Source organism: Camarhynchus parvulus, chromosome 14 (genome assembly GCF_901933205.1).
Source record: "Camarhynchus parvulus chromosome 14, STF_HiC, whole genome shotgun sequence".
In the NCBI taxonomy this organism is placed as follows: Eukaryota; Metazoa; Chordata; class Aves; order Passeriformes; family Thraupidae; genus Camarhynchus; species Camarhynchus parvulus.
In genome coordinates, this window is record NC_044584.1 from 5,908,100 (window position 1) to 5,932,312 (window position 24,213).

Sequence of the window (24,213 nt, forward strand, 5' to 3'; positions counted from 1 at the left end):
GCGGGCGGGAGTGACTGAAGGGGGGGCACGGGGAAACTGAGGCACGGGCGGGATGGAGGGGAAACTGAGGCACCGAGATGGGGAAACGGACACGAAGATCGGCAGGGGAACCTGAGGCACCGAGATGGGGAAACGGACACGAAGATCGGTAGGGGAAACTGAGGCACCGGGAATAGGAAACAGCACATAGTGATCGATGGGGAATCAGACATGGGGGGCAGCATCCCCCCTGCGGCAGCGAGCGCAACACAAAACCACGGACACCGAGTCATGCCAGGCTCCCCGGCGTGTATAAAACCCCAGAACAACAGCGGGGTGGTGACAGGGGGACAGTGGCCACTGGCCAAGCTGGGGACACCCCATGGTCACTGCGCCCTCTGTCCCCCATGCCGGGGGTCCGGGGTGCCGAGGTCCCGGCCGTGGCGGGCTCAGAGCAGGGTGATCTCGCTGGGCGGCAGCGTCAGCCTCTTCTCCCGGGCACCCAGCAGCCTCTCCATGTGCGCGGCCACCACGCGGCACAGCTCCAGGCCCTGCAGAGGGACACACCGATGGGCAGTGGCCGTGCCACCACTGTGAGAGCCCCAGCAGGGCCTCCCCACGATGTCCCCAGGTGTCCCCGACCTGCTCCAGCTGCAGCTGGGTGATGCCCTGGGCCAGGAGGTCTCCCAGAGTGATCTCCACGTAGGGAGAGCTGGATCCGGCCGTCGGGCGCTGCGTCCGCGTGGAGTGGATCTCATTCAGCGAGAACTTGGCCATGAGTTCCTGGGAGGGGACAGGGGGGTGGCCTGTGTGCCCTGGAACCCCTCTAAGGGGACCAGGGACCCCAGTTTGGACACGGCTTGGAGCAAACTGGTCTAATGGAAGGTGTCCCTGCCCATGGCCAGGGGTGGAACTGGATGGGCTTGAAGGTTTGTTCCAACCCGAGCCATTCCATGGGTCCCACACGGCCCCACACCTACGTGGGTCTCCTTGCTGAGGAAGTTGAGGCCGTTCTGGTTGACGGCCAGGATACAGGGCTGAAACGATGGCGTTGTTGCTGCAGCTCTGGATGTAGAAGAAGGACGAGCCAAACATGGGGTAGGCGCTCAGCAGCCCTGCAGGGCAGAGGACGGGGTCTCAGTGCCCACTGCCATCCCCATCTGCCCATTGCACCCAGGAGCAGCCAGGGGAAAAAATGGGTGTCCCTGCCCTGTCCAGCACCCCAGGCTCTGTGCAGGTACAACCAGCATCGCATCCCCATCACCATCACCCTCCAGGCAGCATTGCATCTTCATTAGCACTATGTCCTCATTAGCATTGCATCCTCTCCCTGTCCCCATCTCTGTCCCCTCACCCAGGAACTGTGCCCTGGCCTGGTGGGCGCTGAGTGCCTGGGCTTGCTGCACGTGCTGGGTCACCATCTGCAGCCAGGACTGCGGCCTCAGCAGGCGGAAGAGCTGCGGGGGGACGTAGTCCTGCATCTCCCTCCTGTGGAGAGCCCGAGGTCAGGGCCAGCGCTGCCCAGTGGGTCTCCAGTCCCACAGGACACGTGTTTCCCCCCTCCAGGTGCCCTGTGCCCTGCCGTACGCCGTGGGGAGCTGGTGGCGGTCCTTGGCTCGGTGCTGGAGGGCGGCCAGCTTGGCCACGTGCGGGAAGTGCTGCTCTCCCGGCCTCGCCGGCGGCAGGACGGTGAACAGCCCCTTGAGGTAGTCAGGGAGCACCTGGGAGGGGGACAGAGCACAGGGACACGGCTTGGGGACAGGGCACGCTCTGAGGGAGGCAGGGAGGTGGCCCTGGGGGAGGCTGATGGGGTGGCCCGACCTGGTTGTAGTGGACGGTGACGTAGAGCTCGTTGTCGAACTTGAGGGGCTGGCCCCAGACCACGCGGCGGCACCAGAAGCTGTAGCTGCTGTCCCGGAGCTCCGTCTCTGCAGCCACGTCCAGGACGTATTCCCGGCGGGTCAGCGGCCGCACGCTCTGCCCTGTGCCACCCAGGAGTCTGAGTTTGGCCATGGCTGTCCCATCCCGGCTTGTCCTGTCCCATCTGTCCCACCCCTGCCAGCTCCTCACCTCTGTCGGTCACCACAAAGAGGATGTATTCCTCCAGAGCCTCTGGGTTCTGCAGCCCCATCTCACAGCACAGCTCCTCGATCACATCCAGAGCCACCTGGGCACAGGGACAGGTGGCTGGGACACTGCCACGTCCCCCTGTTGTGCTCTGGGCCACCAACTTGTCCTGCACTGAGGCTCATCCCAGTGATGATCTGCTTTTCCCAGGGGATGAAGTCCCACAGCAGGGACAGCCAAAGGGTGCAGCCCCCCCACATCCACCCGCTCTGGGTGCCCACAGCTGAGGTGTCACCATAATCTTCACCATAACCATCACCATAATCTTGGGGTGCACTGAGCCTCCTGTCCCCTCCGGCTCACCGAGCACGTCTTGATCTTGAGGTGCCTCTCGATGCCACCAGGCAGGAGGAAGAGCTGGCGCTTGGCGCTGCGTCCAGCCTGCATGGGAGGACACGTTGGGGTGCAGAGGGGCTCTTCACACAGCAAGAACCCCCAGGACACCCCAAATCCTGCAGCTATCCCTAAGGAACCATCTTATTGGGATTATCCTGTCTCTTGCCCATCCTGTCAAGCTGAACCATCAGGCCCCCACTCCATGTCCACAGAGCTCCATCACACCACTGGGGACCCCTGAAGGCTCAGGGCACCCCCAAAGTGGTGAAGAGCAGACCCTAAGAAGGGCTGTGCTCTCTTGGGAAGATCCCCAGAAAGGATCAGCTTCATTCCAAGGTCGTGTGTGAGGGAGATCCCAAGCCCACAGGGAGAACCTGACCCTATGCGGGTACCCAGAAATTTTGAGGGGAATCTCAAGCTGACACCAGCCCTGTTCCACCCCACAAGCCCCTGGCCTCACCACCATGGCCTTGAGCTCCATGCTGCTGGGGAAGAGGCTGCGGCCACCAAACTGCAGGGTTTTCCTCAGGTTCTGCTCACAGGCTTTGGCGATGCCTGGCAGGAGCAGGGACCGGGATGAAGGATGGGGCTGAACTGCCATGCTGGCTTTGTTAGAGCTCCTGCTGAGCTCTGTGACACCTGGGGTGTCCTTTCCCAGCACCCTGGGGTGTGCACAGCCCCTACCATGGAAAGGCAGCTCCGGGTGCCTGCTGGCATCCTGCAGGAAGGCCAGGAGGAAGGGCCGGAGCACCTCGGAGCACTTGTAGTAGGCAGCGAGGATGTAGAGCAGCCTCCAGCCCCTCTGGCAGCTGTCCCTGTGGGAACAGCCAGGGCTGATCCCCTAAGCAAGGTGAGAGTGCCCAGGGTGGCACCCATCACCCTGGGGAGCAGCACAGGGATGAGGTGCCCAGGTGTCCCCCAGGCTGGAGCAGCTGGCATGGCCAGGGTACAGGTGTCCCAGTGCCAGCCTGTGCTGCTGTCCCACGTGGGTGGAGGGACTCACGGCTTGGAGCTGGTGTTGTTGGTGATCTGCTTGATGATCTGGCAGTACACTTCATCCCGCAGGGCCTCGTGCTCTGCACACAGCTGGGGACAGGCACAGCTGCCACCTCTCTGCCACCCCCTGCCCAGGCCACCCCCAGGACTCAGCGCCCCAGATTTACCTTGAGGATGGTGCAGACGATGTCCAGCTCTGTGTGCCCCCGCAGGGGATGGTCACCCATGAACTTCATCACGGCTGGGGACAACAAAGCCACACGGTGGCACAGGTCAGCAGGTCCCTTCCTCAGGGACGTGCTCTCCTGGGGGGGCACATCCTGGGCACATGGAGCACTGGGACCAGAACTAAACTCCCCTAGGACACCCCCTCTGCCCATCCCAGTCCAGCCCCACCCTCCTCCAAGGACAGGGCTGGGGATGGCTGAGGGACAGGGGGACAGGACACTCGTGCCCCTGCCTACCTTGGAAAGCCTCAGCAGCCAGTTTGTTGAGGCCACCATCCACAAATTCAATGAGGGACTCCTGAATGGGAATCTGGAGCAGGGAGAGAGGGCCAGCTCTGGGACCCTGCTGGGACCTCAAAGGGACCTGCAGGCGACAGCAGGACAAGGCCACCCAGAACTCCACCTCCCCATACCTTGGTGAACGTCAGCATCTCCAGCACGCTTGGCAACTTCATCCCACGGGAGTCCCTGGCGGAGGGACAAGGGAGCAGGTGAGCACAGATGTCCCCACCATGGCACGCCCCTGTCCCACCTCTGGACACTCACGTGGTCCCACATCGTGCGGCACGGAAATGCCGCTGGGCAAAGGCCAGCATGGGACAGGCGCCGGTGACATCCCTGAGCTGCTCGTCACCATCTCCCTCCGGACCCTCCACAAAGGTGGCACCGCCTGGGGATACCTGTGGAGCAGGGCAGTGGGCACTGGGCACTGCCAGCACCGGGGACAGCCCCGGGCCAGGACCTGTGGCAGTGTTTGAGGGCCCCAAGGATGAGGTGAGAGATGAGAATCTTGACTCCATGTTTCAGAAGGCTGATTATAATATAATATAATATAATATAATATAATATAATATAATATAATATAATATAATATAATATAATATAATTTTTATTTATAATAATAATATATATTTATATATTATTAGATTACATTATATTTATATATATATTTTTATATATTTATACGTATTATATAAATATATTATAAATATATTATAAATATATATAATATATAATATATTATATATATTTATAATATATTTATAATATAATTATTTATATTTATAGTTATAATTATGGATTAATTATATTATATTATATAATTAATTATATATATTATTAATTATAATATAATATAATATAATATAATATAATATAATATAATATATATAATATAATATAATATAATATAATATATTACATTATATTATATTACATTATATTACATTATATTACATTATATTACATTATATTATAAGAAAATTATATACTAGAACTATACTAAAGAAAGAGAAAGGACACATCAGAAAGCTAGAAAGGAATGAACAATAAAATCTTGTGATTGCTCACAGCCTCGACACAGCTGGACCCGTGATTGGTCATTAATTAATAACAATTCACACACTGGGTAAACAGTTCTCCAAATCACATTCCAAAGCAGCAAAACATGGAGAAGCTGAAGCTTCCCAGCTTCTCAGGAGGAAAGACCCCAGCGAAAGGATTTTTCAGGGGATATGTCTGTGCCAAGGACCCACCTCGGTTTTGCGGTCCAGCTCCTGGGCAGCAGCAGTGGAGGCCACGGCCACAGCCACGGCCGCTGACGCTGCCACCTTGCCCTGCTTGTCCCTGGGCTCCTCCTTCCTCTCCGCAGGCAGGTGGACGAAGTCAGGAGCTGCCACGGGCTGCACATACTCAGCAGGGAAGAGCCCTGACCTGCCATGGATGGCCCCAAACTTCCACCCTGTGCCAGACAGATGGTGGGGATGGCCCCAGGCTGGCAGCCATGGGGTCACCCCAAAAATTCTCTGCCTGCTCCTTCCCACCTCTGCACCCTTTTCAGGGATCTGGCCATGGGATTTGGCTGGAAGCAGCTGCAGTTTGGCATCACTCAAGGGAAAGGTACTGACCAGGGGCCACAAAGCCTGTCACCTGAGGGATGTGGGTGGCACCAGGGTGGGACCTGCAGGGGAGCATCTCCCTGCATCAGGTCAGTGCCAAAAATACCCCAAACCATCCTGCTGAGGGGTGACAGAGGCAGGACCCTGCCCTGTGCCCCAGACCCAGGAGGGGACACACTCAGGGACAGTGTGGCACCCACCAAAATCCTGGGTGCCTGTCTTCAGCTCCTCCAGGTACATCACCTTCTTGCGGACCACGCAGCCGTAGTAGTGGTCTGCAGGGACACCATGGGGACACCATGGGGTGTCACAGGATGCAAGACAAGCACACAGCCACCTCCAGGGCAGGGCTAGCCAGCAGCCTGCTGCCCCTGTGTCCCCCATCAGAGGCGTTTTGGCATGGCGGGCTTTGGGGGTCCCTCACCTCTCTCAGGGTGCTCCAGTGACTGCAGGCGGATGATGTCCCCTTTGTGGAAGCTGAGCTGGCCCCTGTCCTCTGGGCTGTAGTTCCTCACGGCCACCACATACTGGGAGTCCTGGGCACAGGGGGTCTGGCACAGCCCATGCACATAGGGACACCCACACCCCACCCAGCACAGGGACTTCCAACGCTCACAGCCTCAGCACCATTCCCCCAAATCCAGCCACGGTCCCATTCGCAGGATGCCCTCCTCTGCCCACCCCAGGCTCCCAAACACAGGCACACGGGCAGGGTCTGACCCCCAGGACAAACCCACCCTGGCCCCAGGGCACCCCCCACCTTCCTGAGCTCTGTGATGAAGTGGTCGACCATGACCTTGACCTGGGGGGCTTTGGGGGAGAAGAGGATGAGCTTCTCTCCACGCAGGTTGAACTCCAGCATGTTCCTGGATGGGGTGGTCACGAAGAGCACGTCGGGGTAGCTGGGGCAGGGCGAGAGGAGGCTGAAACACCCGGCATCTGTGGCATCCACAGCACCCACCCCACCCCAGCCACCCCTACCTGTAGGCTCGCAGCACCCGCAGCTGCTCCCCAGGGACATTGGTGCCCTTCACCACACGCAGCAGCTTGATGCCAGTGTGGGACACGGCCAGGATCTGCACACCCGTCCCCACGCTGCCCTGAGGGGCCAGCACAGCACCTCAGCCAGGGGCACAGTGACACTGTGGATCCATGCTGACCACAGCTGGGCCCTCACCGTGGCAGGGAAGAGGCGGGAGAAGTACACCTCACAGCCATCCCGGGCCGCAGCAATGATCTCCCTCTTGACGCTCTCGGTGGCCACGGGGCTGAAGGAGTCCAGCTTGTTTTCCGCTGTGGGGAGGGGGAGACACCTCCTGTGAGCTCCCCCTGCCTGGAGAGGATGTGGACAGAGTTCCCAGCAAAAGCAGGGATGCTCGTGCCCTTCCCATGCCTGGCAGGACTGTGCTGCAGAGACAGATGTGTGTCCCCCAAGCAGCTGGCTGAGACCTGACCCAGCTTGTGATGTTGTGGAGCACTAAATTACAGGGGGGTCGTTGCTTTTGGAGGCAAAACTACCCAAGATTAAGCAGAGCCAGTCCTGGCTTGGAGATAGACACCCAGGAGAAGAGGACAGGCACAAGAGTGGCTGGGTGTGAGCCCCCAGGCAGGGAGCAGCAGCACACAGGGTTACCAAAGAGGGATTTCAGGCGGAGCCGCTCCTCGTGGCTGATCCGGACGCAGGTGTCGGACAGCACATCATTGAAGATCTGGGAAAGGGGGTGAGGAGCAGTGGGATTGTGTGGGGAGGAGCAAAAATCCCCCCAGCCCTGGCGTGCAACAGCCCCAGCTCCTCCACGGCAGTTCAGCAGGGGAAGGCAGGGTGGGCACAGTGGGAAGGCAGGGTGGGCACAGTGGGATGAGTAAATCACCACCCCACTGGGGAGTACCCCAGCTCCCAGGGGACCCCAGGGGCTGCGGGGCCAGCTCGGTGCCTCACCTGCCGGAAGATGAGGTCGAGCAGCAGTGGGTTGTTGATGTTGTCCTTGGGGTAGAAAACCTGCCAGGAGAGAGACCAGGGCTTGGTGTAAACCCCATTATCCTTGGCACCAACCTGTCCCCAGGTGTCCCCACAATCTGTACCTCCTTCCGGATGAATATTTTCCAGGGCACGTTGTGGTAGGTGTAGAAGTCCTCGCTGCAGCTGCGGTGCAGCTGGGTCTGGACCTGCTGCGTCTCGGACGGGAGCTCCCGGGAGACAAAGGCTGCAAAGAGAAGAAAGCCTTGCAATCCCCGGGGGGAGCCACCAACAGCTGCCTCCACCTGGGGAAACTGAGGCACGGGCCGCAGCCCTCTGGCTGAGCTGGACACAGCAGTTATCCCACCAGGCATCAGCTGTGCCGCTGGGAGGGTGAAGTGCCTCACTCCACCGTGGCCCCCTCAGTGCCACAGCTCTGCCCAGCAATACCTGGGGGCTGTGTGGCTGCAGGACGTGCTGTGGGTGCTCGCAGCTGGTACCTGGCACTTGGCACCGGCTTCACCGCAGCCACCACCTCCTTGGGCCCCTGCGAGGCACAGAGGGGCTGTGGGCAGTGCCAGTGACACCCCAGCCTCGTCAGGGGGACACGGGGGTGGCCACATCCCTACCACAGCTGATGGCACCCGGGCTGCTGAGAGCTGCTCCTTCAGGATCTGCATGGCTTCCTCGTGGGGGTCCAGCTTCTTCCCAAAGAGCTTGCTGCCAGGACAGAATCCCACGTCAGCTGAACCCCAGCACCAGCTGCACCCCAGCATTCCCTGTACCTGACACCACCTGGGGCACCCCATCATCCCCTACACCCCATTATTCTGTACAACCCATCATTCCCTACACCCCGTTATTCCCTACACCCCGGCATTCCCTGCACCCCGGCATCAGGAGCAGCCCACGCAGCCCCGGGCAGGAGAAGCCCCAGGCGTGGCTGGGAGCCAGGTGTGCACCTGTGGGGCTGGGAGCTGCGCGGGGCGGGCTGGCACTGCCGGATGATGTTGCGGATGTCGTGCGTGGGCCGCGGGAAGTGCTCCGAGTTGAGCCGGGAATGCCGCACGGGCTCTCCCGGCCACCGCTGGCCCAGGGCTGCTGCGGAGCCAAGCACACGGCTCAGGGGCCCTGCTCGGTGCCGGGAGCCCCTGTGGCCACCCCGATGCACCGGGACCCCTTACCCGCTTTCTGGGAGTAGGGCCGGGGCTGGGGGACATGGGCTGGTGTCCCCTCTGTCGCTCTGCCCTGTGAGGGACACGATGCTATCAACACCTGGCAGCTCCAGCTGCTCCCACCCCCAGGGGCTGCCCCTGAAGCAGAGAAGGGGCTCGACCCCTCCCGGCCCCGTGCACTGACCGAGGCTGTGGGTGGCTGGTTGACATCTGCCCGGTGCTGTGGCGACAGGTCTGGCTCTGTGCCTGTGGCAGCAAAGAGGAGAGCTCACCCAGAGCTGTGGGGCTCTGGGTGCAGGGATGTTCCCCACACCAGGGAAACTGGGAGGGGATGTGGGAGTGCTGGAGGCGCTCACCCCTCGGCTGACGCGTCCCCGCAGGCACGGGAGACTCGCTCCGGGTGGCATCAGTGCCACTGTGCCCTCCTCCCACGCCACCTCCTCCCTTCAGCCTCTGCGAGAGGATGGACGGCTTCTCCAGCTCCTGGGGGACACGTGTGAGGGCACAGTGACCAAGCCACCTGCACCCCAAAATGCCTCGGGCAGGGGGACACCCCTCTCACCCCATTGCCGTAGGAGAGCACAGGGTCAAAGAGACTGTCCAGGTACCGGTCCAGACCCTTCTGGCTGCGTGGCTCCCCAAATTCCCCATCTGAGAGGGGACAAGGCATGAAAAAGGCATGGCAGGGCTTTGTCACGACACAGAGTGGGGACAGGAGCTGGGGGGCACGATGCCCTACCATGGGGGTGATATGCCTCCATGGAGGGCAGTGTGGGGGCTTTCACAGCTGGGGGAGGAGGCACTTCATCCAAATCAAATCCGTGTCCCAGAACCCTGCAGAGAGGGAGGATGCACTCATCGAGCACCCAGTGGGTGCCAGGTTTCCCCTCAGGAGCCCACCCATCCCTGGCACCCATGCAGCCCGGTGCCAAGGTCCCCCTGATCCCCACAGTTGGGCACCATCCCTGCCCGGGTACCTACGGCTGGCTGTCCCTGCTGTGGCTCTCGCTGCCATCCCATGCGATGAGGAAGCAGGATTTCTGTCTGGGGAAGCCCCGCAGCAGCTCCAGGTCGGAGACAAGGTCCAGGACGTAGTCGTGTCCAGCCAGCTCAGCCCACTGGGCACCTGCCTTCATAGCCACGGACCAGCCACGCCAGCCCTCGGCCAGCCCTCTGCCAACAGCCAGACACTGGGGATGGGCACAGGCTCCACAGGGACACCCTGCCCATGAGCTGGGCATTCGGGCTCCCACATCCTGGCGACACCGAGGTGACACCATGACTCGTGGGGTGGGTGGGTGCCAAACCAGCACCTACCTGAGCTTCAGGACATCCCCTGCCAGGTCCTCGCCCGTGCTCCAGGAGTGGATGGGGCAGGAGAATTGGTCACCTGGGGAGAGATGGACAATGAGCAGGTGCCACCAGCCCCCCTGCCCACGAGGGCGGCCACCTTGGGACCAACCCTCACCAGCTCCATGCCCAGCACCCCGCTGCCCTCACCGTTGAAGCAGTGCAGGTCCAGGGCCATGCTGGCCTGGCGCCGGTTCGCCGTCCACTCCAGCAGCGACGGGGGGAAGGTGCGGGCGGCCGCGGCGCCCAGCTGGGAGCGCGCCATGGCCTGCATCAGCTTGCGCTGGCACACCGGCTTGTAGCCAGCGAAGGCGTAGTCAGACACAAACCTGAGGGGAAGGGAGGCTGCTGCAGGAGGACCACGTGTGCCAGGATGGCACAGGGGACCACAGCTCTCTTCACAGAGAGCTGCAGGTACAACTTTCCCAAGGATTTTTCCTGGGGAAGACAAAGCTCAGAGAAGAAGAGAAAACAATTCTTATCTCTATTCAATGCTCCTGTTGTTTGGCACATGTGGAATGTGTTATGGAGATTGTTTACCCAAAGTGATTTGTTAATTGGACACTGGTGAAGGTTGTTTTGATTCCTTGACCAATTGGATCCATGTGTGTCGTGACTGTCTGGAGACAGTCATGGGTTTTTCTTTACTATTCTTTAGTATAGCTTTAGTATAGTATTAGTGTAATATAGTATAGCTTAATAAAGCATTTGTTCAGCTTTCTGAATCATTGGAGTCACAGCACGTTATTCCCCAGCTAGGGGATCAACTGTTTCATAGAGAGGGATTAAGAGCATCCCTGGAGGGATCTCGGCAGCGTCCTGGGCACATGTGCCAGGCTGGCCCAGGGCATCTTGGAGGGATCTCAGAGCATTTCTAGTGGGACTTGGCCAGAATCCCTGGGTACATGTGCCAGGCTGGCCCTGGGGAACCTAGAGGGACATGGGCACATATGCCAGCTTGGCCAGAGGGATCCTGAAGGGACCTCAGAGCATTCCCAACAGGAGCTGGCCATGTGTGCCAGGCTGGCCCAAGCAAGCATGGAGGAGCCAGCTGGGGCGTAGGCAGCATCCTCATCCACAGGTGCCAGGAGAGCCCTCAAAAGCGCCAGCAGTGTTCCCAGGAATGAGGGGCCTTTCCCAAGGGTCCCAGCCATGCCCATCCCCGTGCCCATCCCCAGCCCAGAGCCCACGCCCAGCTCACTTGAGCAGGTACTTGTCGAAGGCGGCGGACGGGGCGAAGGCGCTCAGGCAGGTGGCCAGCAGCAGCCAGCCCCGCTCCTCGTTGTTGACGTTGGTGTTCCTCCACACCTGGTTGGCAGCTTGTGCCAGGAGCTCGTCCCGCAGCCCTGGCACCGACAGCCCCTTCTGCACGATGTAGTTGCCAAAAAGGGTCTCCTGAGAGCCGCCCAGCCCCGGGTCCCCCATGAACCGCAGGATCTGCCACAGGGACAGCCAGGTCCTCCCTCTGAGCCCGGGCACAGAGCGGGCAGGGGATTGTGGCGATGGAGCCCGTGCCATGCCACCTACCAGCTGGAAGAGGCTGAGAGCCTCGTGGCACAGCTCCTCATCCAGCCGGGTGAGGGGGGCTTTCAGTGGGGCCGTCAGCATCCCAAACGCAGGTTCCTGCGGTGACACCCGCACCCATGGCTACCTGGGGACAGCCTCAGGCCACGAGGGGCTGGCCCCACGGTGCTGAGCGTGGTGTGGGTGCTGCGTGGAGCCTGTGGGGCTGCCAAAGGGCTGGGGTGAAGGATGGGGGCAGCAGTGTCCTGGGAGTGGGGCAGGGAGGGGCTCAGGCTGTGCTGGCAGCACCAGAGATGGGTGGTGAGGCACTGGCACACGTTGCCCAGAAAAGCTGTGGCTGCCCCATCCTTGGAAACGTTCAAGGCCAGGTTGGACAGGGCTTGCAGCCACCTGGTCTAGTGGAAGGTGTCCCTGCCCATGGCAGGGGGTGGAACTGGATGGTCTTTAAGTCCCTCCCAACCCAAACCGTTCTGTGGTTCCATGGCAACACCTTGGCAAGGCTGAGAGCCTTATCCAGCCCCGGTGCTGTCATTCAGGATGCCGGGGGCTGGGAAACACAGGGCAAAAACAGGGATGAGGAAGAGGAACGGGGCAAAGTGTCGGTGTTTGGGGCCGGGGTCCGGGAGCAAAGCGACCTGGTCTCCCGCCCCAGCGTTCCGGATCCGCCCCGCGTCGGGCGTCCAGGAGGGCTCAGCGGGTCTGTCTCTCTCCGATAACCTCAGCAGGGTCCCCCCGGCCTCTGGAGACGACAGGAACCCACGGGGAGGGAGGGAGGTGGCAGCCAGCTCCCCACAGCGCCACAGCCACCCCGGATCCAGCCTCTCTTGCTACCCGTGTGTCCCCGGGGCGGGAGCCGGGGCAGAGCCCGGTGGGACAGCGCGGGGAGCCACCACGGGGACCCTGAACCTCACTGCTCCACCACGGCCGGGGTGCCAGGGACTCCCCACAAAGCCCGTCGGGAAAAGCTCCCCGCTGCCGGGCCGCGGCGCCCGCCTTACCTGGAAGTGGCCCCGCACGTACTTGGCCATGGGGTAATCGTTGATGTCGAGCGGCAGGGTGAGCTGGGGGTCGGGCTGCAGCGCCGGCGGCGGCACCAGCACCACGCAGCCGGCGTTCACCTCCCGAGCGGCTGCGGCACAGCGGGAAGGTTCGGCACGGCCGTCGGAGAGGGACAAGGGGCTGGGAGCGATGGCGGTGCGGGACCCGCTCACCTGCAGCGGCCTCCAGCAGCCCCATCAGCTCGGCCGGGATCTCCAGGTGCGTGACATCCACCACCTCCCTCCGCGTCAGCTCCTGCCGCCGCAGCACAGGGATGGGACACTTGCCGTGCCGGTTCCTGCCCCAGCCCCCACAGGAGCACAGGGAGGGGCAGGACAGCACAGCGACACGGGCTGCACATGCATCACACGTGTGCTCCCACCAGGGCTGCACATCTTTACCTGCTTCATCCTCTCCTTCTCCTCCTCAGCCCGCCGGCGAGCGTCCTCCTTCCTCTGCAAGCAGAGCAGCCATGCTGAGTGCCACTGGGGGGAGACCCTGAGGCATCACGGCACCCTGGGTTGCAATTGCCCCCTCCCCAACATCAGCAGGGCTTTCACCCCGAAAGGCAGTGCCCACACCCAATGGGACACGGAGGAGGTGTAGGGTGGCACATGGGAGGGCTCACAGTCTGGGGATGCCACCATGTCCTCTCCAGACTGAACATGCAGCAGGGTGGCAGCAGGCGCCCTGGACCCCCTGGGATGTGCCCCACCTCACCTTGAGGTACCTCCGGCGGTTCACGTAGATGTGCACCAGCGACCTGAACTTGATGAGCGTGTGCCGCATGCGCCGGTACCGCTGCCTGCGGGAGGGCACCCGTCACCCTCTGCCACCCATCACCCTCTGCCACCCACCCGCGGCCACCCGCCACCCCCAGGGACCCCCACCTGGCCAGGTATCCCCGCGCCCGGCTCTGCAGGAGGACGATCTTGCGGCGCAGGGAGCGGAAGCGCCGCTTGATGAAGAAGGTGCGGGCGTAGCGCTGGAGCGTGAGCGCGGCCAGGTGATGGGCACGGCACCGCTTGCTCTCCAGAGCCTGGTACAGCTGCTCCTTCAGGAAGAGCTGGGAGCAGGGGTGAGGCCGTGAGCTCCCTGCCTTGGCCACCACCCTCAGGGCAGCACCAGAGTGAAGCCCCCTCCCAGGACAGCACCTTGGTGACACCAACGTAGTACATGCTGGGGTTAACAGGGCAGAGGCTCCGCAGCATCTCCACGCAGTTGGCTCCGTTGGGAATGACATTGGACCACATATCAACGAGGCAGCGGTACCTGGGTGAGCCCACAACACTGTCACCACACAGGGCCCCACTGGGACACCAGCACAGACCCTCACTGTGGTGACAAACACTGCGCCTGGAGATGCAGCTTCTCCCAGAGCTGTGTATTAACACAAGGGGTTCCCAGCTCCCACTGTGGGAGCCCAAGTACTGCCCCCAAAGCACCCACAAGCTCTGTGGGGTCCCCTGGCTGGGATTGCAGTGCCCAGCCTGCTGCCCCCGGGCACCTGTCAAGGAAGACGAGGAAGGGGATGCGGACGGGGTAGCCCTCCTTGCGGATGCGGATGGTCTCCAGGATCCCCGAGTACCGCAGCTGGCTCCTGACCACGTCAGCCTCAAAGAGCCCCGGCTCCTGGGGTGGGGATGGGGAGAAACATCAGCAGCTGCATGGGCAGATCCCACCTACAGCGTGCCCACACACTCTGCAGGGCAGGTAGCACAGGCACCAGCACCAGCAGTTCTCACCTTCTTGTTGTTGGGCTTGATGCAGCGCACAAAGAAAGGGTTGCACCTGTGACACAGAGACCCTGTCAGCCACAGGGAGCAGGGGACAAAGCCAGCCCAGGCACCTCAGGCTCAGATCCAGCTCCCAACAGCCCAGAGGATGGCCTGGCTGCCCACCCTGCCCACCCTGACCTCTCCATCCTCTGCACTAGCTCCAGGAGCGACTGCTGGAACCGTGCGGCCACGGTGGGAGCCTTGTAGCGCCGTGTCCTGGTGCTGCTCCTCCTGAGGATGCTCCTCTGCCGGGCCATCACCTGGGCGTGGCCGAAGAAGAGGTTGGCCACCACCTTGGGGACACAGGAAAGGTCAGAGAGGAGGAAGGTGGCCAGGATGGTGCAGCTCTCCCACATCCTCTTCACAGCCCAGCCGCTCCTTTTTTGCCCAGCCCTAATTGTGGCAGGATTGCCTGGATAGGGATGGGGATGAGGACATGGATAATGCAGAGCTCAGGAGCAGCCCATGTGCCTGTTTGTGCCAAATGCTTGAGAGGTCAAAGCCCAGAGGATCCCATGAGTGGAGCCAGAGGCATCCTCTGCTTCTGGTCCCCCTGGGCTTCACTGGCCATGAGGAGACACTTGGGGACATGGAAAGGGATGAATGGAAGGGAGCTATTGATGCCCAGTGTCACTGCAGAGCCAGCACCAGGCAGGGCCCTACCTTGGTCCTGCTGCTGATGAACAGATCCAGCACATCCTGACGGACCTGGTCATAGTTTTTATCCAAAAACTTGTGAACCTGGCAAATAGCAAAACCCCATGGTGAGCAGCCTGGCAGGATGACAGGGTGAGGCAAGGAGCTCCAGGACCCCAGCCAGACCCCCAGAGATGAATTTCTCTCCTTGGTATGGGATCAACCTCCTCTTTAACCTGCCTTAACATCCCAATGTCACACACCTGGTAGGTCACCTTCCCTGCGTAGTGCTTGATGGTGAACTCGGGCAGTGGCATCTTTGGCTTTGTGTAGAGCGGGTTTGTCCCGTGGTGGTAGTGACACTTCTGGAGGAACGTGTGGTCAGTGGCCTGGGAAGGGACACAGGAGCGACACACACAGCAGATTCAGCAGCAGGTTGGAGCTAGGTGGTCTCCAAAGTCCTTTCCAACCCAAACCATTCTGTGATTCCATGATATTTCAATGATTCTTTGGACTTATCCAGCCTGGAGGAACCCAGGGGCTTTCCCAGGTTGTCCAAGACAGCCCAGGAGAAGAGCAGCCCTGGGCCATGGTGATTCCCCAGCCACAGTGACCTCCCAGTGCTGGCTGCACCTCATCACCAGGCAGCCCCTGACCTGGGGGAAGCAGCTCTGGTCATCCAGGATCCGGAGGATGCCGTAGGGTTTTTGGGAGATGAGGTCAATGCAGGGCTGGTTGTCGCTGAAGGGGATCTCCTTCCACTCGATCTGCTCCCGGATATACTCCTCCTGCAGGGCGGGCACCAGGTCAGCCCTGTGCCCCCAGCCCAGCACCAGGGCAGAGCCCAGCACTGCCCACCGGCCCCACCTGCTCCTCCTGGAACACAATCCTGTTGAAGAAGAACTGCAGATACTCGTTGGCGTAGTTGATGCACAGCTGCTCGAAGCTGTTGAAGTTGAGGTCCTGCGAGAAGGAAGAGCCATGGAGCCTGGGAGGATGGAGCTGGGACTGAGCCAGGATGGAGGTGGGATGAATCCTGCTCACCTCGAAGCCGTAGATGTCCAGGATGGCGATGGAGAGGGCCTCCTGCCGCGGGTACACCAGCCTGTTGATGCGGTCCGTGAGCCAGCTGAAGAGCAGGGAGTAGAGGGTCTTGGCAATGGCATCCCTGGGAAGGGGAGAGATGAGCAGAGTGCTGGAGCTCCGGAATAGCACCATGTACTCCACTGCCACAGCCAGCACCCACCACAACATCAGTTTTAACCACCACAGGGTCTAATCCACCTGATCATCCCCTTTCCCAGCTGGCATTTCACTTCCCACATCATCTCTGGGGGTCAGAGCCCCCCCACACCCTCCTGCAGTGCAGCCCCCCCTTCCCTCTACCTGGCATCCACGGCGCTTTCAACAGTCAGAGGGGTAAAAATCTTCTCCCGCTGCGTTTCCTGGTTGGGAAATGGCATGGTGGGGTTGCAGCAACGTCAGCTGTGGTCCCCAGGGGCCAGAGACCCCCTCCCAGCCCGTGCCCCCTGCACTCACCGTCACCTTGAAGGTGATGGCTTTCTGCAGGCCCTCAGGGGACACCTGCAGCAGCTCAGCCACCGTCCGGATCTCGGTGGCACTGACCACCATGGCGACCTCCTGGCAGTCGGTCTGCAGGACACAGCGGCGCCATGGCATTGCTGATCCCCCCTTTGCCACACCCCAAATCACACCCCAGGAGCACAGCTTGGCCCACCCTGGGCTACCTCGTATTTCTCAAAGTAGACATTGCCCAGGTGGAGGACGGAGGAGAGGATGCGGAAGATGCTGTTCTGCTCATCCACGCTGAAGTTCAGCACCTCCATGGTGTTGAGCAGCCGGCGGAAATCCTCAGCGTCATCCTTGCCAGGAATCTCACAGTTCCCACCCTGGCACAACCATCTCGGTCCATCAGTGTGTCCCAGGGGGGTCAGCACCCAGCATGGGGTGTCACCCTGCCTTGGGCATCCTCATCCACACGTTGAGGGCTCAGGAAGCCACCAGCCCCCCAAAATCAGGCCGTGGTGGGGCTGGGGAGGGCACAGTACCTGGTTCAGGTAGTAGTAGGTCTCGGCGCCCTGCAGGCAGTAGCGCTGCCGCTGCTGGGACGGCAGCCCTGCCAGCATCTCGTAGAAGATGTGGTAGTTGCGCTCGCTCTGGGCCTGGAGAGCAGAGGACAGAGCTAGGGAGGGGGTGGCAGAGGGGGCAGAGTGGGGGGCAGAGCTCAGGACCCCCTCATCACGCACCTGGAAGACCACACGGGACTTCTCCAGCAGGTACTGCGAGGTTATGGCACCGCAGATCAAACCACTGCAGGGAGAGTGGGCACCAAGCTGGCAACCTCGGTGTGGGCAGGGGCTGTGGCCCCCCAATGCACCCACCTGTGCCCCAGTGCCCCCCAACAAAATGGGGGGTCAGTGCTGCTCCCCAGATTCCCCTCAGCAGGGATGGGTGGGCAGGGAGAGGTGTCTGCACCTGGCTGGGATATCGGGCACCCCCTGTCAGGATCAGTGGGGCCGAGAGAGGATGGGATGGGATATGAGGACAGGGATGGGCACTGGGAATGGTAAAGGTGCCAGCCAGGTCACAGCATCCCTACCCCAGGGACAGCCACCTGTCCCCAGGTGCCATCACCTTTCCAACACCAGGTTTGTTCCAAAACCATCCCTACGTGTCCTCCCAGAGCCAAGGGACAAGGGGCTGGCTTGGGCTGGACACCCCTGGGGCAGAAGGGGACATGGGGTGGGAGCAGCCACTCACAGGTTCCTCAGCATTACTTACTCCTCCAGGAAGATTTCCACAAATTTCCCAAACCTGCTGGAATTGTCATTCCTCACGGTTTTGGCGTTGCCGAAGGATTCCAGCAGAGGGGTCGCCTCCAGGATCTGTCGTGGTGAGGGAGAGAGCTGGGGGGGTGAACGTGGGCACCCGACACACCACGGGGCATCTCCAAGGCTAGGGCCCCCCCTTTGGCACCCTGCCACCCTCCCTGCCACCCCATGCTCCACGCACACACCTGTGGGTGCCCAAATTTGAGGTGTGCAGCACAGCCAGGTTAAATGAGGCTGTGAGAGAGCACAAAGACTCCATCTGTGTGCATGCACTGATTTCTGCTGTCCCTCCCGCCTTTCCCCCGCGGCTGGGGTGCCATGGCCAAGGTGCCACCACGATTCTCTGTCCCCCTGACCCATCCCAGCCCACGTGTCCCCTCGGTACCTCTATCTGCCATGGTCCAGGTGGAAGCGTTGGGACAAGGAGAGAGCAGCAGAGCCGTCAGGACGGAGGGATGGAACAGAGGGATGGAGCTGGGAGAGGACAATGGGGACATGGGGACTCAGGGATGTGCCCAGGGCAGCACCTTCCCTACCTGTGGGGCAGCGCTGCGTTTCTGGCTGACGGCTGCCAGGTAGCTCAGGATCAGCTTGGTGGCTTCAGTCTTCCCTGAGCCGCTCTCCCCGCTGAAACACAGAGCAGAGACATGGCTGGGGCCATCACCAGGCAGGGGGTGCCCTCCCCAAACCTCCCCAAACCAATGGGGCCGAGCCAGGCTGGTGGCAGCGACCCAGCAATTAGGGTGGTGTTGATTAGGGGACAGCCTTGTCCCACCTGACGACGATACACTGGTTGTGTTTGGCATCCATCACTTTGGAGTAGGCGACGTTCGCGATGGCAAAGAGGTGCCTGGGGTGAGGAGAAGCAGGGGGTGGGAGGTGCCAGGCTGGCCCAGCACAGGGAGCCCCCAAGTGCCCCGAGCATCCCCATGCACACACACACAGCTGCTCCAGCACCCAGTGACCCAGGGTCTGCTGCAGGACCCGAGGGTGGGAGTGACCCCATCCCCACAGGGCATTTGGGGACAGCCTGGTACTCACGGTGGGTTTTCACCCAGGGCTCTGCCTTCGTACTGCCGCACCTGCTCCTTGCCGTAGATGTTGTAGAGCCGGTAGGGGTTCACTGACACCAGGATGCTGCCAATGTAGGTCTGCCAGAGAGAGTGTGGGGCTGTGAGCCCTCAGAGGGAGGTGGCTCCCCAAATCCCCACCCCACAGTCCCTGGGGGATGCTGTGTCCCCTAAGCTTACGTAGACGAGCTGGCGCTCGAACCGTGTCCGGAGGTTGCTCAGCACTGCAGCCTCCTGGAGGTCCCTGGCATGGAGCAGAGGCTGAATTAGGGGGTGACAGAGGGACAGAGGAGGTGACAGAGGGACTCTGCTGTGCCCAGAGTGTCCTCAGCATCTCCAGGCGCAGGAGGCTGAAGCAGAGCCCACGTTGGGATGAGATGGGGTGGGATAGCAGGGTCAGGGGTATGGGGTTGGGGGCTGCAGCCCCGTTGTCCCCCACAGCACTGAGTCACGGCGTAGGGGACAGGGACACTCACTCCAGCTGGGTCATGTCCTCCAGCCCGTCCTCCTCCTGTGGCTCGTGGTACCGCATGATGGGCAGGCTGCACAGTGACTGCATCTGCACAGAGCAACCACCCCATCATGGCAGGGATGTGCCAGCACCCTCAGATGTCCCACCCAGCCATCACCACCCCAAAACACCATCTGTGACCCCACACCAGGGGACACGCAGTCAGCAATGGCAGGAATCCCAAGAAAACATCCCACAGCCCCAAAACCAGTCCCCCAGCAAGAGCACAGTGTGTCAGCTGAGAGCAGCAGCGCTGGAACACAGGAACATGAGGCCACCAAGGCCACCTTGGGGCTGGTCCTAGGAAAACCTGCTCCTGGGAATCCCGGTCCTGCTCACCGTGGGCATCACCCTCAGTGCTCCGTGCAGGTGATGGAAGGGGGCTGAGGCTGCTCCCCCCGGCCACGTGCAGGGGTGACACAGGACAGGTGTCACACGGGAGCCTGGCTGGCCCCCGGCCAGGGGGTGGGCAGGAAAGCAGACACCCCGCCGGGTCACCGTGCCACCTGCACCTGTCCCCGCGGATCGGATCGGGTCTCTGCATTTCCATACGCCAGAATCAAGTGTCCCCAGAGGGGCCGCTCATGGGGGGACACACAACTGGTGACGATCCCCTCTTGCAGCCTGCTCCCCACGGGAGGACCCCCGCCAGCACCCAGACCGCCCACAGCCATTTACCCCCGTCCTGGGCACTGCAAACCCCTCTGCACCTTCTTGCACCGGGAGAGCCATCAGGCTCTGGTTAACTCTCCACCCTGCCCCGGGTTCCAGCTGCCAGCTCATCCCCGGCTCCATCCATCCCCCCGAGGGGGCTCCCCGCGGGCGTTACCTTGCTGCGCCAGGGCTGCTTGCTGCCCAGGTACCCCTCAGCCCAGGGGTGCCTGTCCTTCCAGCCGCCCGCCGGCGGGCGCTGGCACAGGTACCGGGCGATGTCGGCTCCCCACTGGCCTGCCCACCGCCGGCCGCGCTGGCTGGGCTGCCGGGGCAGGCCCTGCTCGGCCGTCCAGGGGTCGGGCATCTCCTGCACCCGCACGACGTGCTGCTTGGACCAGTGCTGCTTGTACATGCGGGATGGGCGGCGGAAGGAGCCCAACCTCTGCACCTGCGGCGTCACCACCGCGTAGCGCCCCGCGCCCTCCTCCGCGGCCGCCCCGTCACCCTCCAAGGGCTCCGGGGGACGGGCCCCGTGCCGGGGGGCGGCCGGAGAGCCGGGGGCTCGCCCGTGGGGGGGCGGGAAAGCGGCACGGCGGGGCGGGGAGGGGCTCCGGTTGCCGCGGGGGTTGGAGGGGAGGACGGGGCGCCCGACGTCCGCCCAGCCCCGGCGCGCCGGGGGTGGGCTCGGAGAGCGGCGGGTGCTCCCGTCCCGCCGGGATGGGCGCCGGGGCAAGGGGGGCGAGCGAGTGGAGGGAAGGCGGCTGGGTGGTGAGGATGAGGGGGTTTTGTTTGAGGCTATGCTCTTTACGAGCAGCGAAGCCAGGGACTGCGCCACGGAGCGCCCCTTGGAGAGGCTGCGGCCCCCCGCTTCTGCAGATGGCCTCGGCGGGGGGGAGTGGGGGGCCATCCCCGCGAGGGGCTGCCCGATGCGCTGGATGAAACTTTTGGGGGTGCTGGGAGCGGGACTGGGCGGAGGGGGCACCCCGGAGGGACCCCGCCAGGGGGGCAGCTCCTCGTCCCACGAGGGGCCGGGGGGGCCGAGGCGGCGGCTGCCGGGGCGGGACGATGGTGCCAGGAAGGGGCTCCTCTGCAGCGGCTTCACCGCCTTGGTGGGGGGCTCGGGAAGCCGGGGCCAGGCCTGGGGGAGCGGCAGCCCGGGGGGGCTGCTCCGCCGCGCTGACAGAGATCGCCCCGGGGCCGCGGGCCCCCCCAGGCGCCGCCCCCCCGGCCCCGGGGAGCGGGGAGGGGGCGGCGGCGGGGCGGGGGGCTCGGGGCCGAAGCGCCGGAGGCTGGCACCGAGGGAGGGCGATCGCCGCGGCCCCTCGCCCCGCGTGCTACCGGGGCGCGGGCGGACGGGCGGCGGCGGCGGCGATGGGGAGCGCCCGGGGTTGGCGAAGGGGTTCCGGAGCGACGGGCGGCGCGCAGCCCCCGGCTGCCCCCAGGGCCCCCCCGGTGGGGAAGAGTCCCGGTCCCCCAAACCGGCGCTCTCCATCCCCGGCAGCCTGCGGCTGGAGCGCCTGTAGGAGAGCTGGGGGGTGCGGGACCCCCGAAATGCCCCGGCCCCTCGCGGCTGGCGGCTGGCAGGAATCGAGAGCGATCGCTGGAGGAACTGGCCCAGGGGGCTCCCGCACGCCCGCGCTGCCGAAACCGGGCGGGCCGGGGATGCCGCGGCGCCGGGGGCTGCCGGAGGCGGCGGCGGCTCGTACTCGTCGTAGTCGTCCTCGTCACGGGCGTTGGGAAGGTGGGGGGACGGCGGGAGGGGCACGTCGAGGCGGTCGGTGCCGAAAAGCTTGACCTGGGGTCGGGGAAAGAGCCTGAATTTCCTGTTGAGGGAGAGCTTGGAGGAGAGCGTCTGCCGCATGCCTCGGAGCGAGGAGGCGCTCAGGATGGAAAAGGGATACTCCTTCTCTTCTTCCTCCTCTTCTTCCCACTCCTCGGGCTCCTCGCCCTCCGCGATCTCCTCCAGGCCCAGGGCGTAGGGGTTGCAGGAGGATTGGGCGTGCGGTGCCCACCCACCCTCGCTGTACTGGATGCGATGCTCGGGGTACTCGTCCCCAGGGTACCCCCCGGCAAAGGGCTCCCCGAAGTCGTCGTAGGGGTCCCCCCTGTAGCCGAAGGGCCCCGCTGCCTCCTCACCATACTCCGGGTCGCTGCTGTACGGGTCATAGAGGCCGAGAGGAGACCCACCACCATACGGTCCCTCATCCTCGAGCTCTGAGTCGCTGTAGGGGTGCCCTGGCTGGTCACCATCCTCCCAAAACCCCCCGTAGTAGTCGTACTCCTCCTCTGTCTCATAGCCAGGGTAGTCAGAGTAGGGGGCCGGCCCCGCATCCTCGAAGCCGTACCCTGCTGGGTAGGCTGGGTTCTGCATGTAGCCTTCCTCCTCCTCGGAGTAGTTGTGCCGGGGGCTGTAGGCTCCATCCTCCTCCCCGTTGTAGCCGTGCCACGGGCCGTAGGCTCCATCCTCCTCGGCGTACCCATGGTGGGGCCCGTAGGCTCCATCCTCCTCCTTGGGCTGACCGCGCCAGGGCCTGTAGGCTCCATCTTCCTTCCTGGCATAGCCACGGCGGGAGCCATAGGCTGCATCCTCCTTGCTGTAAGCTCCATCCTCCTTGCCGTAGCCTTGCCGGCGGCTGTAGGCTCCGCTCTCCTCCTGGGCCCAGCCGTAGCGCGGCACAGGCGGCTCGGAGCGCTGGGAGCGCCGCCGGGATGGCCGCCTCACCATGCTGCCCTGCCGCGGAGTGCCGGGCTGCCCGACACCGCCAGGGATCCGCTTCATGTTGGCCCGGTGCCTGAGGATCTCATCTTCCGCGGGGAACGGCAGCTTCTTGGCACCGATACGGGTCAGCCAGGCCGTGTCCGTGGCCCGGCCGCCCCCCACCAGCCGCCCCCGCCGGGACAGCACCTTCCTGGCCAGCCAGCCCGTGGCAGTCGCCGCCTTGCTCAGCACCTGCGCCCGGGGCTTGAATTTCCTTTCCGGGCGCCGGCGGAAGAGCAGCGAGCTGTTCTCGGGCTCCTGCCCGCCCCGCCGCAGCAGCAGGAAGGATGCCCTCGATGGTGACTCCTTCTTGGACTCCTTCTTGGCCTCCTCCTTCTTGGCCTCCTCCTCCTTCCTCTTCTTGCCCACCTCCTTGAAGCGCATCATCAGGTTGGAGGTGGACTTGAGCACTGCCTTGTTCTTCTTCTTCCTCCTCTTCTTGGTGCTGTGCTTATGCAGCCCCCAGAGGAAGCGGGATGTGTTCTTGAACTGCCCCTTCTTGGGCCGGCGCATCCCCAGGTTCTTGAAGCCCATGAAGAGCTTGGAGGTGCTGCGGAGGTTCCGCTTTGCCTGGGCCTTTGGAGGTGCTGCCGCCTCCTCCTCGGCTGGGCTGGCTTCCACAGAATCTTTGGGTTGGCCCTTGGCCTCTGCACCCTTGGCCCCTTTCTTTTTCTTGTCGATTGCCAGCCCCATCATCAGCTTGGAGGGGCCCTTCGTGTTCTTCTTGGCTGTTGCAGCATTGCTCTCGCCCTCCTCCTCCTCAGTCTCCTTCTTCCCACGGCCCAGTTTCTTTGCCAGTCCTGCCATGGGCAACCCCTTCTTCTCCTTCCCCTTCCCCTTCTTGGGCTCCTCTGCAACCGCCTCCTCCTCATCTTTCTCCTTTTCCTCCTCCTTTTCCTCTTCCTTTTCCTCCTTTTCTTCTTTTTCCTCCTTTTCTTCCTTTTCCTCCTTTTCCTCCTCCACCACCTCCGTCCCCTCGCTCTCCTCTGCCTTCAGCAGCTCCGCATCCGAGGCATCCTCCGACTCATTGGGATCCTCCTTCTTGCCCTTCTTGCCATCCTTCCCTTTCCCTCTGCCCGCCTTCCCTTTGGGCTCCCCCTTCTTGCCGGCCATCCCGGCAGCGGCGGGCGCTCATGCTCCGGCCCCGGCGGGGCTCGGGGAGGGGATGCGCTGTGCGGGCAGGAGGCTGCTCCCGGCACAGCGGCCGGCTCGGGTATTTACCTGTGCCCGGGTTTGGCGAGGCACATGCCCGTGCGTGGCTCCCGGTGCCCGCCCGCTTGGCATGGCGCTGGGGCGGCGGGAGCGGCCCCGGGCAGCCCGGCGGAGCTGCTCCTGCCTCCCGCGCAC

At 62.7% G+C, this 24,213-nt stretch overlaps 1 protein-coding gene across 1 annotated transcript; it reads right to left on the reverse strand.

Annotated features, from left to right (window-relative positions):
- Positions 1-428: 428 nt before the first annotated feature.
- On the reverse strand, positions 429-23,979 carry MYO15A (myosin XVA). The gene is given in 66 exon segments (XM_030958445.1): positions 429-530; positions 622-762; positions 960-1,016; positions 1,018-1,094; positions 1,334-1,467; positions 1,567-1,700; positions 1,801-1,961; positions 2,050-2,146; positions 2,410-2,487; positions 2,903-2,997; positions 3,127-3,257; positions 3,446-3,528; positions 3,606-3,679; positions 3,903-3,975; positions 4,079-4,133; positions 4,212-4,345; positions 5,201-5,406; positions 5,764-5,838; positions 5,988-6,099; positions 6,324-6,465; positions 6,545-6,663; positions 6,741-6,856; positions 7,197-7,272; positions 7,503-7,562; positions 7,646-7,767; positions 7,971-8,067; positions 8,150-8,240; positions 8,483-8,621; positions 8,705-8,768; positions 8,880-8,941; positions 9,052-9,178; positions 9,258-9,346; positions 9,435-9,529; positions 9,677-9,868; positions 10,013-10,085; positions 10,196-10,374; positions 11,247-11,482; positions 11,573-11,668; positions 12,568-12,698; positions 12,781-12,862; positions 13,009-13,062; positions 13,328-13,412; positions 13,498-13,673; positions 13,762-13,879; positions 14,115-14,239; positions 14,353-14,398; positions 14,524-14,678; positions 15,049-15,126; positions 15,285-15,410; positions 15,678-15,809; positions 15,889-15,984; positions 16,066-16,189; positions 16,408-16,466; positions 16,561-16,674; positions 16,770-16,931; positions 17,091-17,204; positions 17,289-17,352; positions 17,824-17,927; positions 18,259-18,264; positions 18,410-18,500; positions 18,649-18,723; positions 18,915-19,024; positions 19,124-19,187; positions 19,420-19,502; positions 20,284-23,769; positions 23,833-23,979. Coding segments are annotated over 66 exon segments (10,401 nt in total).
- Positions 23,980-24,213: the final 234 nt, after the last annotated feature.